The 19888-nt window shown below is 37.5% G+C and overlaps 1 protein-coding gene across 5 annotated transcripts in view; it reads right to left on the reverse strand.

Annotated features, from left to right (window-relative positions):
• slc2a9l2 (solute carrier family 2 member 9, like 2) overlaps nucleotides 1-19888 on the reverse strand; it is a 103994-nt gene that overhangs the window by 25183 nt on the left and 58923 nt on the right. For all 5 annotated transcript variants that reach the window (XM_028003876.1, XM_028003873.1, XM_028003874.1 and 2 more), the window contains one exon: nucleotides 19033-19108. In XM_028003876.1, the coding sequence (XP_027859677.1) occupies nucleotides 19033-19108 (76 nt within the window). The remainder of the gene's footprint in view (nucleotides 1-19032; nucleotides 19109-19888) is intronic.

Here is a 19888-nt window from a genome sequence, read left to right on the forward strand (position 1 = left end):
TTCAGTACTTTAACTCTTAGGAACAGTTGCAAAACTTCAAAAGACTAGAATAGTTCAAAGGTTTCCTATGCTACACCTTATACAAAGCTGTTGGGATACTGTCCATATTCAAGGAAAACCAAACAACAGGGGAAGATAAAGAAAAGAAACTAACAAGCTACACAGTTCAAAAGGAGAGCTGGCAACACCTACTCAGGTCTTTGACTGTAGCATCGTATCCATAAAAAAAATCATTATTCCATTTCTTTGTTCCTTCATTTTCACATTTATCTTTGAAATATTTTAGTACTCAATTTACTTTATGTGAACCTCCATATCAAATTCGGTGTCATGACGTTGTTCCTCATGGATTGCCAAGCCTAATCCTTCATAATCATAACCAGGTCACAACCTAACTCAAAGCTAAAACCCACACCGATGTATTCAGTGAACAAAGATAAAGACAGAGAAACTCAGTGGTGGAGTTTAAAAAAGGGTTTGAGTTATAAAACAACACTCCAAGCTTCAGCCATCTCGTGGAGCACTGATCAGTCCATCATCCCAACCTGGAAAGAGTACGACTACAAACGTACCAGAGGCATGGCTGACAGGCCTGGCAAAGAGAAACCCATCATAACACAGCAGAGATGAAGAGATCCACTGATGAGGTGGGCCAATGTGTCAACAGGGGGGACTAATAGCAATGCTCTCCATAAGTCATCATGTGGATTCTTAACTCAAGACCGTGGCAGAGCTTCACCCTCCGGTGACCCTAATCATACAGCGATCTACGATCTACAAGATGAGACGAGGGCAGATTTATTGGTAGGGTTGAGCAAGTGGAGGATTAGAGCTAAATGCAATTTAGAAACTTTAACAAAACTAGAAGCTAGTTTCCATCCAATCTGACTGGGTTTGAGCTATTTTAAGAATACTGGATTTAAAAAAAAAATCTTGGCAATGATAAAGATATACCCCAAAAAAGCCTAGCAGCTGTAATTGCTGCTTAGTCTATTTCAGAAATAATCTGTTTACATGGTTTGAGGCAGTACAACAGGAAAGAAACTTTGAGTCACCTTTTCAAATTTTTTTTTATATCAGGATTTTATGTTATCTGGTGGGTTTGAAATAAGGCTGGAGAAATTTTGATGTAAGTGATGATAGTGTTTTGTGCAAAGGATTCTAACGCATGCTACGTGGCCACACACATTTTTGCTTCTAGTTGAACTCAATCCTAAATCCAATATACTAAATGTGTGTGTACTCACACAAGAATGTTTTATTGGCATGATAATATAAACTGCCTAATTAACAGTAGGCTGGTCTGTAAACATTAAAGAAGTTTACAAAAAAATTAATACAATAAAAATGTATGCTTTACATCCTGTCAGCAAATAATTTGTTGTCCTTTGTAGCTAAAGAGACAAAAACCACAAAGGCATTTTCAGCTGAACACAAGGAGCTACAATTATGACATAAAGGCTTAGCATCTCCTTGGAAATAATTGCTTGTGAGAAAAAAAACACCCCATACTTTGAACAAGATGATGTTTATTAATAGAATAGCACTGAAATAGCCTTTATGGTTCCACCGTGGGGAAATTCAGGTGTAGCAGCAGCATCAAGGGATGTTGATTCTGCTTTGTATAATGGAGCTAATCCATGGTAAACAAAACATAAAAAAATGTTTTCAAAAAAATTTAAAATTGTAAAAAAAAAAACAAGATTAACAATAATAATAATACTACACTGTACAAGATGATATAAAAAATACTGTGCAGTTATCAGAATAGAAACATCGTAATCGCTAACCAAGGGATGTGCAACTGAGCAGGATGACTCTTTAAATTGCACATAATCTGAATGTGAACAATACAAAGGCAGCAGTCTTTTTTTTACAATACAGCATATGAGTGTAGTACAGAAAATCAAACGTGCAATAGCAGCAGAAATCTTTTTAAAAATTAGTCAAAACAGTGCAAATGCCAACAGGGATGTAAACACCTTCAGCGTCTAATGACTGCTGGGAGAAAGGATCTGCTATAACGCTCTCTTGAGCACCTGGAAAACAGAAGGTCGGTCACTGAAGAAACTCTTCAGTTCAGTAACAGCTTCATATAAGACGTTGCGGCTTGCTGATTAAAACCAAACATGTGCTCATTCATGTAGTGGATTAGATGGCACACAAAAATGGTCAGCATGTCAAACACCCATTGCCTGATTTCAGCTCTTATTGATAACTTATTGATACCTTTCAGTTTTGTATAATGGAGTTAATCCATGGCGATCCAAGTAGAAATATAGGCCTATGGAGGTATGTTCTGGGTGGCACAGTTAGAATGCAAATGACTGAATGAAGAGTGGCTTTCAGACAACCCCCAATAATACAGAACAATAAAAGGTAACCAAGGGGGAAAAGGAAACATGACGAGAAAAACAGGAGGCTTAGAAGTGATATGCAGGAAACAAATGCACCAAAGTTTTCTTGCTAATGGTTGTCCCTTGGATAAAAGCAGGGATTATTCACTGCAGCAAGTAAAAAGAGCTCAATATTTGTTTTCAACAGATTCTTTGCCAGCACTTCTAAATCTATTTGAAGCCATTAGCGACGCTGGCGGCTGACATTCTTCCATATAGGAGACAAAGTGATACACATTGTATCTATGATAGATGTCCCACTGATTTAGAGGAAACATAAAAAATAGAAAATAAATAAATAACTTTCTGGGGCTGTAAGGGAAATTTGTTAATTTAGCTATTCTAGAAACTCTTGCAGGGTGAGAATCATAGTGGTGGCACAATATCAGATGGTGCCATGTGTTGATTCATTTTAGATTTATTAAAACATTATTTCTCAGTATTGCAATCTTTACAAGTGTCATAAAGCAGAAAAAAGAGCAACACTTAAGTTGTTGGTTTGTTATTAAAGGTTTCTAGGAATAGAAGGACTAGAATTTTTATATTTAAAGTTTTACATTTTATCAAAAGAATAGGAAAATGAAACTAATAAATTTGCACTCTCGTAGTTTGATGCATGAGTTAATACCTGTCACACATATTGGACACCATTTACAGATAAACAGCTTTAAAACAAATAACACACCACCTTTAAAATCATCTGTTACTGTAGCTTATGAAAATGGAATTCCAGGTAACAGATTCCATGGATTTCTTTGGACATGTCTGCAAACATCAAACATGCGGTGCTGCAACTTACAGACATTATATTTACCACTCAGATACACTACTGTTGATGATTTGTGCATGTACTATTCAAAGGCAAAAGTAAAGAAGTCATAATTACTTTACTACTTTACACGTAGGGACACTTTGAGACTACAGAGCGTTAAATATGTATCCTCAGATGGTGAAGTGATTAGTAAGTATGGGGGGAGCAGCCAATCATGGCTTTCTCTTTCACAGAAAGCTACCGTCTTGTGTGCTACTTCTTCACATTTAGTAAAGAAAAGAACAATATCAGATATACAGGAATCAAGGCAAGATAAAAAGCCTAAACCTTACTTTGAAGTCATAATCCTGTTGCTTCGCAGTGTGATTTAAATTATGTTCCATGTTCTGGCTTTTATGTTTTGAGTTATTTCAGTTTTTATTTAGCACAATATTTGTTGTGTATTCTTGGAGTCCTAGCAATCCCATTTTTATCAGACATTTCCCTGTGCTTACTTGTATTATTTTTATTGCCATGTGTCTGTTTTCAATTTTGCCAAATCTCCTCTGTCTTTCTTCTCTCCCAGGTGCCATGTATTTTCTCTTGATTATGACTCACTTCATCCTGATTCCACTAATCACGTCTCCAGCATTTATTAGCCTGTCATTTTCTGTTGCACGTATTTTGCTTAATAGTAGAAGTAACATTCAGTACATTGCAAAAACGTACAATTTTTGTGTGTGTGTGTGACACTGGAGAGAACAGCGCTCCAGAATGTTTAAAGGATAATCGTCTCTTTAAAACCCAAAATGTCTTACACCTACATCTACACCTTTGCTTCATTTAATATGCGAGGATCTATGAATATCAAATCACTTGCTTCTATCTGCACAGCTTGCCAAATCTGCTCACCTTCAAATGTTCTTGAATCGTGTAAAATGACCCTAGTCTATACAATTGTGTAGCAGAATGTTGTAATACTGCAGTCACTCAATTTGCTTCCTGTAGACAGAGGTGGGTAGTAACTAGTTACATTTACTCAGTTACATTTACTGAAGTAACTTTTTAGAGAAAAGTTAATAGCCTTACTACACCATACCTTTTACTTTTACTTGAATTATATTATTATGAGGTTTTACTCTGAAAAAGCTGAAAAGCATAATTTGCAGAGAAGGAGCTGAATTAAGTTCATAAAAACTTGGTTCATACTTTGTTGACACAGACACCTACCTCTCAAATCTGACTTAATGAAACAATAAAAGAAAAATTTTTTTAAATCAGATTTACAACAGAGTCACTGGCAGTTTGTCGTGATATACCTAACATGAAAAGGGGCCCCTTAATTATATTCCCCTCAAAGCCCCATGCCACCTTTTGCCAGCCCTGCATAATGAGCTAGAGCCACTGTGCTGCACATCGCTCTGCTGGATGAGGAGATTTAATGTATGTATCACGAGCAGGAGCAAGGTTTCTGTTTCGTGACTGCCGAGATTTTAATAAGGCTAGTTTTTCTATTCCGGGCTTTATGAGGCGGGATTTTCTGATCTCCACTCTTCACCGTCAGCTTGCCTGACCTCTCATTCATATGCTTACAGGTTCACTCCACTCCACAGTTGACTGGAGCAGAGAACATGTAGACGAGACATTTGATACGGCGTTGTATATAAAAGAGTAAGCAGCGTGATTAAGGGGCGAGATCAGTCACACAGGTCAAACATCTCGCCACTGAAACATCTCTCTGCCTGGATTTCTAACTATACAAACAGACAGTAGTTAATAAAGTAGTGGCAAAAGCACAGGAGTTGGAATAGCAACTCTGCTGTGGAGAGTACTATGTCTTCTTCCATCCCCTGTTTGGGGAAGCATTGGTTACATAAAAATCTCTACAAGCTGATGAAAGCCTTGCTCCGTTCTTGGGACTGCTCTGTTAACTGATGGATATGATGAAGGCTGTTTTACAAAATGATGAAAACCTTTAGCAGCCTCTTCATGAAGCTGCCATACAACTAAGAAGTGTCTTTAGTCAAAGATTTCCTCAGTATGACAGAAGATCCTGCACACAGCTAATATAATGTCTTTTTTTTGGCTTTATTCTTCACAGTATAAACTAAGACATGCCTTAGCTTTTACAACTACTGAATCAAACTGTTTTTCCCCACTCCAATTTTGCAGTTATCATTTGTACTTATATATAGCGACATAGATATTTGCACATCTAAATGACTTTTATTGTTCTACTTGAAACAAAGGATATGATGTTTGAATTAAAAGGTTATTAATGTCAATAGTAACTCCATTATTTTTTCTTTAATGTTTGAAAAATGTTTTGTCATCAAAACAACTATCTTTTATCACGATAATGTATTCATATAGAAAATTGCATTTGTAGTTTTTATTGAACCCGCAGAAGAAAATCTTATTAAAGTGCACATATCAAAGAAGAATTCCATAATCACATAAATCTAACACCTTACTTGCATCTGTGCTTGCGCCATCCTTTACAATTTTTCAGTTTTTTCACCAAAGAGGCATCGCAATCAGATGGCCAAACCACCCTGGCTAACCTTTTTAAATGCAGAAGAGCCACAGCTTTGCACTGAACTCCCCTGAATAATGAAACTCTTCACCTTATGTCTTAAAATAAGCTCTGCCATCCAGAAAAGAAAGAGCATTTCAATCGTCATTATCTCCGTCATAATGACGTATGGCCATTTTTGGTCATTCTGAGGCAGACTAGAAAACTAAGAGTTTTGCTTTTTGGCTCAGTTTTTCCTCTACAACAGTGGAGCGGAGCAGGGATGGCAATGCTGCAGAATAGGACCCTATCTGCCCATCAATCTCCCCTTCATCCTCCCATCATTGCACAGATGCTTAACCGAGAGTTAAAATAACAATTATGCCTTAACCAAATCAGATGGTAATCCAAAACAATTTGCATAATCAGATGTAACTCATTTGGGGGGTGTAGAGTCTATCCCAGTCTCATTTAAAAAATAAAATAAAATAAAATAATGCCTGCCTTACAACATTATATTTCACATTTCCCGAAATGAGAATCTAATTGTTTTGTTCCTCGCGTCCGCTTGTCAGGAAGTGTCTCCACAACAACTCCAATATCTCTCTATACCAACTAAGTCATTCATTCACACTGCTGGTCATCCAACTTGTTTATTACCAAATTCCCTAGTGTGAGGTGATTCATCTTGTTCAATTGTTTTCTGTCCTATCCACACAAGCCTATCTGTCAGCACGCTCTATCTGTTTCTCTTTGTCCTGGCAACGTCGCCTCTGCATGAGAGATGAATGTATAACACCATCCAGATAAAATGAGACTAAAATGTTAAAACACATACCTTCTTATTTAAAAAAAAAAAGAAGTTATCTATTTCATGCTCATGATTAATGTGCATAATCTGCTGTGACCTCAGAGAGTTGCGTTATGATGGATTAATCCTGCATTTTCTGTCTACACAGACAAAGCCTTTAACCGTACTGTATTAAAAAACTGTAATTTACAAAAAGGTAACATCAACAATGGGTTTGTCACCTGATGACAGTTTTCAAACTGATCCATAAAACTTTTACAATTTTAATCTCCCAAGAGTAAAAAATTATTTCTGCGGCCAGCACATCGATGTGTTGCAGCATTGATTTATAAAACCACTTCTCAAAGCTTCCGTAAGAAGCATCCTCAGTATTTGTCTAGATTTTGTTGCCAAATGAAGCCTAGGCGTAAATTCAAACTGGAAGACTCTATTCATCTCACCTGCTCAACCAAAGACGTCGTCACGTGCCTTGATTCCAACCTATCAGTGATGGTCTCCTTCTCCAATCATCAAGCGTCGCTCCCTTGATAAAGTCCAGATGTTCATCTGCTTCCGCTCGTTGGCTAAGCTTCAACCCTCCTCCATCCCTCCTCCACCTTCAGCTCGTGGCTTCTTCAATATCAATTTGGTCTTCGGCATCCTCTCCAACACCTGTGTCCGGGTCCAAGCCGAGGAAGACGTCTCTGATCTTCATACACAGCGGCTCATCCTCTCCGACAGCGGTTACCAGCGCAACGTCTTCCTCCTGGGTCTGAGCGCCAAAGACTTTCATTTGTCAATTAAACTTTCTAATACCACTCTCTCTCTGTGTGAGTCTTTCCTGGTTGAAATAGGTGTAACTCACTCCAAACGAATGAGTGAGTTCAGTACTTTTATGGCAATATGTAGTACTTAATAAGGAGAAGGGACTATAATGCATTGAACTTATCCAAGAGGATATCAGCCAAATTGTAGGTAAATTATAAATATACCTTTTTCTTGGTGAATGCATAGCAGGGATCTGAAGTACACAAAAATTTTGATGCTTATGGACCTGCGTGTGTATGATGCAAGCGATGTGTAGTGCATCCGTGATTAGATGCAGTTTGAAATCTGCTTGATCATGTGACTCAACTGACATTCGTGTTAGATGTACTTGTTAAAGAGCTAACCAGTCTGCAGGTTTACGTGTGCTATACTGTGTTCACCATAATGTGTTCTGCTCTTATGTTTTATGTCCTGGTTATGAAGATGAGTCCTTTTTTTGTACGTTTATTCTCAATTTTAGTTTGCTACTCATCTATGGTTAATGTACAGTATCTGAATGTTGACAGTTTTTCCAATATATTTACTGCATCAGCATACTGAAAGTGGTCTACCTTGGTTTAGTCTAAAGCAGGTTTGGTTGAGTTGATTTTGAAATTGAAAGATAAACAAGGTTATAGCTAGAAAGCCCTAACTGTGTAACAAATGATTTTTGTTATGTTTGCTTGCATGATGATCTTTACAAAGCGGTTTTGCAAAAGCCGAGTAATAAGATGTTGGGGTTTTTTTGTCTTTCTGTTTTGTTTAGAAGTTTAATAATGAGCCAATATATGAGGTTTTTCTAATGACAGTGATGTAGTGACAATACTTTTAAAGTTGTCATCAGTTGGCTTCAGGTTCAGCCATCTTGACTTTGGTCCCAATTAGCAGCACATTCTTTTCAAGCGCCATTGTTCTCTAAAATGCCATATAATTGTGTGATTGTTGGGTTGTGGCACAGAAAAAAAAAAGTTTGAAACCCTATTTTCTGTTTTAAAGCTTTAACTTTACAGTGATTCTCAATTTGAAGACTCAACATAAAATAAACGGATAATCAGCTAATTATTTTAGTGTTTTGCCACATTCAGGTGTCAAATACTTCTCTGGGAAATAGATATGGAAGAGAAGCAATTGGAAAACAGCTGGACTTGCCAATACCTGACTTTCAATGGTTTGCACTGAGTCATTATCTTTGGTTGAGACTTAATTTCCATCCGGACAATGAGAGGTTCAGCATGATTTGACAAACAGCAACAATATCCCTTTCATCACCGGAGAATGAGTGTCTGTAGTGACTGCCTCAGCTGCTTTTCAATAATCAGCAAGTTAGTTAGCTTCTCACTGGCCTGCATAAAAGAATGCCATTTACATTTTATCGCAAAAATACATATCAGGGAAATAGAAATAAACAGGTGGGTGACTCTGAAGACACACTCGGTTGCATGTGGGTGAATATTTTTTAAAACTGACTGGATATTCGAGTACAGAACATGACTGGGGAAGGATCATGTAGATTCCTAACAAACTGATGTGTCTCAACCTTTGTGGTCAGTTCATCAGGCAAACGGGGGACTAAACTATTCAGTCAGACGCAACTGAAACTTAATTAATAAAAAGGTCAGCATACAAATGAAGCAGCAAAATATTATTGTGGCCTTTTGCTTCAATTTGGGAAAGTTTGCCGTTAAAGTGTCTGGTCTTTAGCGATATGTTCTAACCTCCATGGCAAAGGAGGAAAATATGCAGCAATACTCCTTCAATTGGAAAATAACATCTGACTGCTTCCAAAGATGTTACATAATTCTTTTAATGATATATGCACTAATGGCTGGAGTTCTTCTATGAAAATTCAAATTTGAAGACTTTTCTTCAAATGCACTGTTTCTGTTGTATCCTAACTAGTTTGTAAACTGCGACCTGAAAACGCCAAAAGAACTGACAAGAACAACACCCCCAAAAAATCGAGATTGCAATGCAGACAGTTTATTGAAAACCAAATTTAAAATCAAACAAGTTGTTCATCAGCTGATCAAAAGCTGAAGATCATAGCTCCCAAAAACACAAAACAGGACATTAAAAAAATACTCTGATGCTAAGTTAAATGAATATCTATTATGAGTTAGTAACATCACCAGCATATTCATTCGTTCCAATTGTTGCACATCTTGGCAGAGCTGCACCCAGACCAATGCTGCTGTCTGTTAGCATAACACATTAACACTGGCTGACTTTTACACTGAGCTTCTGAAGTCACCAGTGTCACCCTAGCTTAATATTGATTAAATCTTTTTATCTTTGTCATAGCTAAAAATAAAAAAAAAGAAGTCTGTTTTCTTCTCTAAAAAGAAATCTGTTCTCATAATACAGCTACAGTACGTAGTTTGTCTGAACACAGGTACCCAGCTTACCATCTGCTGTGCTTTTCATGCTTGTCATTTCTTTACATTCTAAAGAAGAGGAGCGAACAAACCACTACAGCTCAACGGAGCGGACATGTAAGGACGAAAAAAAGCAAGTCATCATGTTTTTGCAAAGGTAAAGATCTTTACATTCAAAGATGAAATCCTTAAGTCGTTTAAAAATAACTCAGCTAATAACTGAAGAGCAAAATATTACCTCGCCGTAGTTGTATCTAAAAACATGCAGAGTGCATTGTGTTTGGCTCTACGTGTGATTCCACATTTACAGGGAGACCTAGCAAAGTGAATCACAAAACAGCCGTAGAAAGAAGAACTACAACCAAAATACATTTAAAACATCCAGAGGAGAATGTGGCTTTTAATGTTTACATGTTTGTGTTTCAATGTGGAAACACAAACATGGGGGGAAATGATTATAGGCTTTTATTGCTACTAGTACCTAGCAACAAATTAAATGGCAAATCTCGCTGTTATCTAATTTGACTTACTCATGTCAATACTTTTTTGTTCAAGAGCAAAATGAAATATTTAAAAAAATCTCTCATAAAAATCAGGTTCTGAATCTTTTCTGTAATTATTCTCAAAAGGAAAAATATGTTGACCTCGGTCCGTGCTGGTTGTGCTTTACGTTCAACCCTCTCTTCTCAAAAGCAGTGGGGGTTCCTAATAGGATACACTTCTCTAGCATTACATTAGATTTTCTTTCTCAGCTAACTTTCTTCCTAATATAAAAATGTGCTCATAAGAGACTTATCCTTGTTAAAATAATGTGTAAATAATGACTAATTCCTTACACGAATCTAATGAACAATAAGACATTTTCCAGATGGAAAATCAAGTAACATGGTTAGCTTGATAGACTTTTTGGTAGACTCCTTAGGCTTACATCAAACCTTAATGTTACTCCCAAAAAGTTTATTTGTGTGTGGGTGAAGGTAAAAACGCTCCATTTATGTTTAAAACACAACAAATGAAAAACACAGTAAAAAGGGCTACATGTGGTCCAAAAGAATCGTTCAATTGTGTAAACCACTTTGCTGCTTGCTGTTTAATGTTCCATCAAGGAAATAAAAATGAAAACGACTAGCGTCTGAAGATTTGTATCTATTTTAAGGATGGAAAACTTTGAAATAGGTTGTAAAAGTCTGATTATGGTTTATCTGCCGCATTCGCATGGTCTTAATATTTTTTTCATTCCATGAGAGTAAGACCTTGCACCACTGCAGGATTTTCATCTAAGGGAAGAAATTGCAGGGATCATATAGAATGTGATGTGATAAAAAGAATAGGCTGAATAGAGATCGTTACAGTGGAGGTTATTATGTTTCAATTCCAGCTCTGCTGTGTGTTACCTTCACTTGAATCAGAAAAAGCCGAATACGATTTAGCAGCCGAGGAAGTTTGAATTTATTTTAAACAAGAAACCTCCTGTTTGATTGAATTTCTTTTGCAGCAAGGGTGAAGATATCTGCTATATTTCTGCTGTTTGAGATTAAATATATATTGCTGCAATGGCTGAGAGATTGCAGATAAAATGTTTTACTTGTTCGTTGTTATTTAGAACGGTCCAAAACGTCCAAGCCTCTCAGATAATGTTGAAACAGCTGGTGTGTCCTTTGTGTACACAACCAGTAAAGCTCTATATAAAACCTAATATGTAGTCTATACATTAAATTATACATTATATTTCCATAATTTTCTACCTGTAATATACTGACAATGAAATATTTTGCCAATAAATCGTATAATCTGCATGCATATATAGAGAACTGAAACTAGCAACCAAATGCACAGCAAAATGTCGTGTAGAGTTTTAAAATGCATATAAAATTAGATTGAGGATTCACACATTTCCCATGTTTCACAGTATCACACCTCCAACACATTTATTTTGTGTGTTTTTTTCTTTCTGTTGCAGATAAAGACAATCTGATTCATTTATCCAAATAGTCAGGGATTTGATTAACAAAGAGCAAATACAGTGGTAATGCTTTTGTCAGGACTCTGGGTTTTTGGGTTTGGTTTTGATCTTATTTATCATTACGTTTTAGTTCACTTTAGGTTAGCCCTTCATGGTCATTTCAGTTTTATTATTTGAGGTTATTTAGTGTGATTAGTGTTTCTAGTTAGGTTTATTCTTTAGTTAGGTTCTGTTTTTCTTGTATGTCTGAGTCTAGGTCGAGCTTCTTTAGTGATTATAGTTTATTTTTATTTAATCTAGTTCCCTCAGTAGTTTTTCCAGTTATTTTCTCACTTTAGGTTTATTTAGGTAATTCTAATTACCTAACTAAAATTACCTAATTCTTATTATTGATAGATCAGCCTTCTTTCTGTTTAGGTTTGTTTGTTTTTCCCTCATGTCTTTTTGTCTTCTAGTTTATCAGGTTTTCTTTAGTATTAGTGTTTTCTTTTGTTTTAGAGGTGTTTTCAGCTCCGTGGTGTTTCCTCCCTGTCTTTCCCCAGTATATCTCCTTAGCTTCCCAGTGTTAAGAACTCGACTATTTTCACTAAGATGAGTCTAAGACTGTAACCTTGCAAACCAAATCAGCCCCATAGACTCTAATAATCAGCTCATCCTGTTTGAACAGTAAATGAATAATAAAGGAATTTGAGGAATGTCTTGAATATATTAATCATTTGCTGTGAAGCATGTCCACTAAACCATTTTTAGTAATTTTGAAGTGAGAATAGCTTAAAAGAAACATGAGTAAAAGTGAAGAAATGCAGTCAAGACCGAAAATTGATCTTACTTTAAATAAAACTGCGGGTGACAGAAAAGAACATGACAGGTATGTAGGCAAAACATCACAGGTCATTTGTGCCTCGCAGTAATTTGGCTTCTGCAGAGTGTTGCAACATTTTCCATTGTTTTAAAACCATCAGGAGCTCTGAAAGGAGGAGGAAGGTGCTGAAGTCAGCTCCTGAAGATGGAGTGAAAACCCCAGTGGGCCCTGTGGCTAATGTCTTTTGACACCTGAATACTTGGAAGTGCACAGGTCCTCACAGCATCAGTGTGTCTATTCGTAGGTAACGAGGAACCAGCCCCGAGTGGCGGTCCAGTTCGCAGCATTCACTCGAGATAATAGGTGTCTCCACAGTTAGCAGAAACAAATTGTCTCACAAACCAAGTATAGAATAACTTTTGGCCTGTGAATTTGCCATCTGTAGCAGTTTACTTAGGGAGAACGTGACTCAAAATGGTTCAGGTGCAGCTAAGAGCACAGTATTCCACAATAAATGCTACTTTTCTGTATTCGGTATGACTCAGTTTCCCTCAAAAAAGATCATTTGCTGATACAATTTTTTTCCCCCAACGATGCTGGCTAAGATCAATAAAACATATATCTCTCTCCATGTGCTGTGGTTTCTTCCAGTGAGTTTTCCAACAAGAGGAACTGGTAAATATAAATCGTCCAGTTAGCAATGCTTCCCGGTCCACTTGGCAGCTTGCTCAACAGCAAAGTTTGTTGGGAGTGAATTTCATCATCCCTACTCTACAGAAATCTCTCTTGAGCCAACCATGTGAAGACCAGATTTTTGTGACTGTGCCAAATGTTTGCATCAGCAACACATACGTCTATTTTATAAGTTGTGCCATATAAACGGCCAGGAGAGAAAACCAGGAGCCACAAAAGCAGGAAGAAAAACTACTAAGCTCCTTTTACAAAACTGCTGTGTGACCAATACGTAATATCAACACACTGACCAGACATGAGATTATGGCAAATAACAGGTGAAGTGAATAATACTGATTATTTCTTCACCATAGCAACTGTTACTAGGTCTTTTATATTAGACACCAGGTGAATGCCTTGTAATCAAACCCAATGTACTTGAAGCAATAAGAGATTTGTAAACTAATGACTTTATACTTTGCAGTAGCTCTTGAATTGAAAATGGACAAATTATGATTTTGACAACGGGCAAATTATGATGACTGGATTACTGGGTCGAAGTATCCCCAAAGTTACACCTTTTTTGGGAACTTTCTGGTCTGTAGTGTTTTTTCTTCAAAATTGATCCAAGGAAAGACAAGAGCTGACCTGATAACAGAGTCATTCAAGGTTAATTTACGCATGTTGGGACTGAAGGGTGAGCCATATGGTCCGATATGCTCAGATCATATGGGTCACCATATGATCTGAGCCACTGCAGCTCAGTGTACTGAAGAAATTACTGCATTCCCATTCATGGAAACAGTATTCCCTGATATTTGTGGTCTCTTTCATGATGGTAATGCTCCTGCCACAAAGCAAGAATGGTCCAGGAATGCTTTGGTAAGCACAACCATTTTGAGGCGCTAACTTGTTCTCTGAAATTCCCCAGGGTTCAGTCAGATTCAGCTTGTCAGGAACGTGTTGGACAAACAAGTCCTAAACACGTAATCCCAACTTGCATAACTTCAAGGATCTGCGCTTAAAACGTTGGCGCCAGATACATCAGAACCCCTTTAGAGATCTAGTGGTGTCCAATCCTCTATGAATCAGGATTCTTCTTTTCTTTTTTTTCCAACAAAAGGCAGATCAAAGTTTTATTGGTTTAAGTGGTCATATTGTGATGCCTCATCAATGTATGACTACATGCTTGTTGACAAAGTCCCAACAGCTCGCAGAAATTGAAAAGTATATCAAATTTCTAAGCATGTGTTCATCTGGTTGTCTAAATCAATATGATGACAGGTTTGTACAAGAACTGGTTCTAAATCTCCTTCAGTCAGTTTAAGAATAAATTCATGTTCATAGTTCACTAGCTTAGAGTTGTGAACACAGCTCCAATTTGAAACAGTTCTCAGTCAACTAATGTGTTACCTGAAATCAAGCTTAAAAATGAAAGGCCTGCCAATGAGCACACATACAGACATACAGCGGTTACTCATCGCTCGCCTGAAGGAAAAATGCTGCTGTTTGTTCTGAATAAAATATGCAAAGTCTGTTCCTAAAAACACTTTGTAAATCTTTCTCTCAGCCCCAAATAGAAGGCTACTAAATGACTCCTAGATCAGCTGTGCTTACTTCACATTTGTCACATTAACAAAAAGCATTGTTCAGTTTAAATTTCTGAAAAATTTGACATTCCAGTCATGAATGTATTTATGCACAACACTGTGTCAGTAATGACCCATCCTTAGTTTACCTAACCTCACCCGCAGGGTCAGCTGGGACAAAATGTGGTCTACCATAATTTGTTTTCCAAATTCGATGCAATGCATAATCAGTCTGGCACGCAAAACAAGCCTCCCCCACCACCACCAATTTGCCCCTCTCAAAACCTCATTTGGTGCAGAGGCTCTAACAAAACTCAAAGCACTTTTTTTTACCTCAATCTATAGAATAAACTGAATATTAGGAAGGCATGTTTTGATTCCATTTTTTTCAGAATTACATCTGGAGTGTTTAAGCAGAAACCGCTTTAGAAAAACAACGTCTAGAAAGAAAGAAAGATGAAGGACAGACAAGGAGACGCTGGTCCCAAACTAATGAACACTTCCTTACACATTTACGAATGTGTCTTATGACATAGAAATAGCGTCAAAAAGTATGTTTTTCGCTTTTACACAAGAGGGATAGAATGGCCTTTCCAGTCCTATCACAGACATGCTTTCAAGATATTCCATAGGTATCACAGAGAGAAGACAGAAATATCATGTTCAGATACATTTAACCTTAAATCCTGGGTCTCTTTTTGAGCGTTCTGCTAGAAAATGACAGGTCAAAAATAAATTGAAAATAACTGAACTACAAGGTTTCTTTGATTTGTTGCAGCATCAAAATACAGCTAACACTCCACAGAATATAAACAAAATCAATACTGATGTTATAGAGTGAAAGTAAATGAATGTGGCACACAACAGAAAGTTAGAGAAAAAAAAAAATCTCAGCACAAAAAATGGCACTCCATCTATATCATAGAAAGTTATTACATCTAATAAGAATTGTTTTGGGAGGTGGGAAAAATCTCCAAAACATATTTTCCCATTCAAAGCAAAAGAAGGTGTTCAAACATAGAGTCCAGTAATCTGTCCTGTCTCAGTGCTTAATGGATGAACTAACTGCTCCAGCTGACAACACGCACCGCGGCGCTCCTTTGCAGCCTGCAGTTTTGATGTCACAGGTCTGTGTCAGATGCTGGGGGACAAGCACACCATGGTGAGAGAAGAGCATCTGGAAAAATACATTGCTGCAGAAAAGCACACACTGCTGGAATGCTACCACACAGCAAGAGCGATAAAAGAGGCCATATGTAGATATGTTCTATCAGAATGCAAGCTGTCATCTTGTACAGCCTGCAGAATGCAAAACAGGGCAGCGGGATGTTGTTCTTGTCTCCCATCTTGTTAGTTTGTTGGATGTGGTCTTGTTAGCTTTCATGTACAGACCATTTACACTGGTTGTGGGACAGCTTGGGGGAGGTGGTGTCTTAAGCCAATATTTTTATTGTTTTGACAACGGGGGCAAACTCCACAGTCGTGACAGCAAGAGAATGAGCTATTTAATGAGGTAACTGTGTCAGACTGCTGAAGGAGGGACAAAGAAGGTTAATAAATCGAAAAGTAAATAATGGTTTTTGTTTTGTTTTGTTTAAATTGCATCTTAAGTTTTGGGCATGAAACATAAATGTCAGTTTGATTTTCTTAGCAAAAGTCTATATGAAGAAATATTTAGGTTATAAGACATTTAAAAACCTGGCACAAAGAAAAGACAAAAGAATACATCTGCTGAACAATATGTCTCTACCAGTGATGTCAGTAACGCGTTACCTACGTCTGAACACTTTTTTCAGTAACGAGTAATCTAACGCGTTGCTTTTTCAAATCCAGTAGTCAGACTACAGTTACTTATCAAAATCACGTTGCGTTACTATTTTCTTTTGTAATAAAATTGTATTTCCTCTACGCGTCTTGGCGATTGACCAACGTTTCTGTGCGGCAGTATCAGCGGCGACAGAAATGTAAACAATGCAGGGAGGAGGGAAGTGCACATTTTGTTGCTGGAAAAACAGGAACTATTTTGAGTTTCGCTCGCCAAGTCCGATTATTATGAGCAGCTTTGGGCTTGTTTTTTTTTTCTAAAGTCACTTGAAGATTTCATGAGTCGTGGGTTGTGGTTTTTGGGCTTGCAAATAAGCAGACATAAGCCCCAGAATTTGTCTGACATCCAGTTAGTTTTAGTTGTCCCGTTATGTCCATCATTTCCCAGACGATCCGTCCCGCTTTGTCAAGTTAATATATTACCTGTGAATGACGGCGAGCTTCGTGTTGAGCTCCAGAAAACTGCAGACATCAAGACTAATATGAACAGCGCAATAAATGTGAAAACAGCCACGGGTGATCGAGTCCGTAAAGTTGAGCAACTTAACGCCATTATAATTATTAATATTAAGATAAGTGTCACAAATCTGTGCAGCGGAACGTCTGAGTTGTGGAGCCGCAGGAGGAACGCTGTGAGCTGCGCTCTGACGGCAAACGCAGGGCCGTAACACACAACCTGGAGGCTGGGGCAACCTAGCAAATATTGTACCTACCAAATAACTCTTTCAAGAGTTCAAATTGGCTAATTATGCCCGTTCATGACTTCCTGTTCCATTATGTGTTAGCCCTCTCTCATTCTGCATGCCTGTATTAAACACCTTTCCATACAGTTTTTAATGTGTATTTGAAAGAAAAGGCTTTTTGTCTTCTCATTACAGATTCAGCAATTTTCATAATGTTGCTTGTGTCTCTTTTTCGTTTCCCATTCACATTTCTCGTTTTTTCATAATCTACACAAACTGCTTTCATACATACTGTTGCAGAATAACAAGATGACATATAATAAAATCAAATCCAGAAGTTGAATTTGTAATAGGTATACCACGTATCAAGTACAGATGCGCACAGTTTCATTTTTTTTGTAGTATAATTTTAGAACACCCAAGTGCAGAAGAAAGTAAAATGAAGTTCTCATCAAGCTGGATGTTGTCCTCGTTGGCAGCAGACGTATTAAAGCCTGCAAAAAGCCAGGAAGAAACTCCCAAAGGAATCTGATATTTTTATAGGGCAATTCTGCAAACACAAACTTTCACAGTGTCAGCACAACATCCGCTACACACTCACATCAGGGGTAAAGGGAAAGCTCACTTTTAAATATTACAGTATATTTTGAACAGTATTTTATCCATAGGACAAAATATGTGCCTGGGTCACTAACTGGACTCTGCTCTGTAACATTTCTGTAAACCCCAGGAAGAAAACGCATACTTACTGGAAATAACAATTACCAACAAAGGAAAAAGCAGCGAGCTTCAGTTAACAAAGAGAAAATGTAAAGATTGGTTCAGTAGAAAACCCCGCATGTGGTATAATGCAGCCACAAATCTGTGAACATATCGAAGTAGGTCATAGATAATAGATGGGTTCATTATAGAAAAACAGAATTCAAACGAAAAAAACCCTTTGAAAGTCAGTGGAAGAGAGTTTGAAACAGAGAGCGATGTATAGGTAAGAACTTTAAAAAAAAAGCTGTGACCATACCCTTTGTTGTACTTAAGAAAAGAATACACACTTTTTCTTACAGAAAGAAACTAACTTCATGTTTCAGAGCATTAGTGAAATATCTGGGCCACAGTTCCCATGCTGAAGCCAATTCAGAGGTAAGGGTGGCTCCTCATTTATCCACTCAAATGCTCGTAGCACAACTGGGGCTTTCCCTCTTGTGAATACGTTCCTTTTCTCTCCCAGTGAGAAGTTTTACTCATTTCAAGGGGCTATAAATTATCTGTGTGCTACACAGCAATCTTTCTCAATGAACACCACACTTTAGCAAGACTCTGGTGACCACAAAGTTTCTCCAGAGTACGGTGGCGGTGTTGTGCTGCCTGCAGCTGAAGGTTTTGCAAGACATTTTACCTTTCTGAGTTTCCTCTCTTTCCCTTATTTGACTAAAGGAGATGATCTAATGAGCTTCACCTCCAAATCCATATGTAATGAACAGGAAGACTCTTTCCTCCCATTCTACAGGCACTTTGCTGGACGAACGTTCCCAGGAGACATGAATATTACAGTGAAGGCTTCACCTTGACACAAAGAGTCAACCTCTCACCAAGACCCCACGCTCTCACATTCTTGTATCTGCAGCGTCATGCATATACAGCGCTGCATAGGTCCTGTTTAGTATGCAAATATAGGACACCATCCTTCACTGTGGCATGCTAGTTAGCTGATTATTCAGGATCACAGATGGGAAAGCCCTATTGATTAACCAACTGCCCAGAATAACTGCAGAAAAAAAAAAAAAGAAATCCGCCCACTCGTTCAGATCTGCACAATACTTATGCAGTTTATCATGTGAGAGCAGTTTGTGGGAAAGAGGTGGTTTTACCTGGTCCCAAGCAAAAGCCTGCGATGACAGCCAGTATGCAGCTGTAACTGAGATATGGCATCCATGAAACCCTGTCCTGGAACGACACAATGTAAATGCTTAATGTCAAATAACTCAAAGATCCTCTGATGCAATGCAGAAAACATCTTGCTTTGGGGAAAATTCCCTCTAGTAAGAACAGGGAAACTTAAGAGTTAATTTGAAGGTGATTGGACATAAAGCCAAGCTGATCCTAGAAGAAAACCAGTTTTGAGGCAGCAAATGTTTCAACTGAAGAAGCAATTAATGGTCCAGCAGGTCAATGACCCCAAAACAAGCATCTGTTGTTTTGACTAGGTATAATGGCCTAGTCAAAGTCTAGATTCACATCTAATTGAAAATCTGTGGCAAGACTTTAAACTGATGTTCACAAATACTCTATCGATCATGAGCTACACTGAAGAAAAATGTGCAAAGCTGGTAGAAACATACCCCAAAATGCTTAATTGCCAAAAAAGGAAGTTCTGGAAAACCTGGACTCAGATGGGCTGACCTGAACCTCACTTTTTATAAATCGATAATTTGAATAATAAAATGTTGATATACAGATTCATGTCTTAATGCTTCTTTAAGTTTGATTTTGTCATCTTCCTTTATGGTGTCCTTCTTGGTTCTCATGATTCTATTTGATCATCAGTATTCTCTAACAAAGCCTCAAATTACTTTATGTAAATTTTCTTTTATTTCACAGCTATCACCTTCTTTTTGTGAGTATCACATAAAATCCCAATAAAAAATGTATGGAAGTCAATGATTTTAATGTGACAAAGCGTGAGACTTCTTAAGCAAAAAACATATATATAAGTTTTTAAGTATC

This window comes from Xiphophorus couchianus, chromosome 20, assembly GCF_001444195.1.
Source record: "Xiphophorus couchianus chromosome 20, X_couchianus-1.0, whole genome shotgun sequence".
In the NCBI taxonomy this organism is placed as follows: Eukaryota; Metazoa; Chordata; class Actinopteri; order Cyprinodontiformes; family Poeciliidae; genus Xiphophorus; species Xiphophorus couchianus.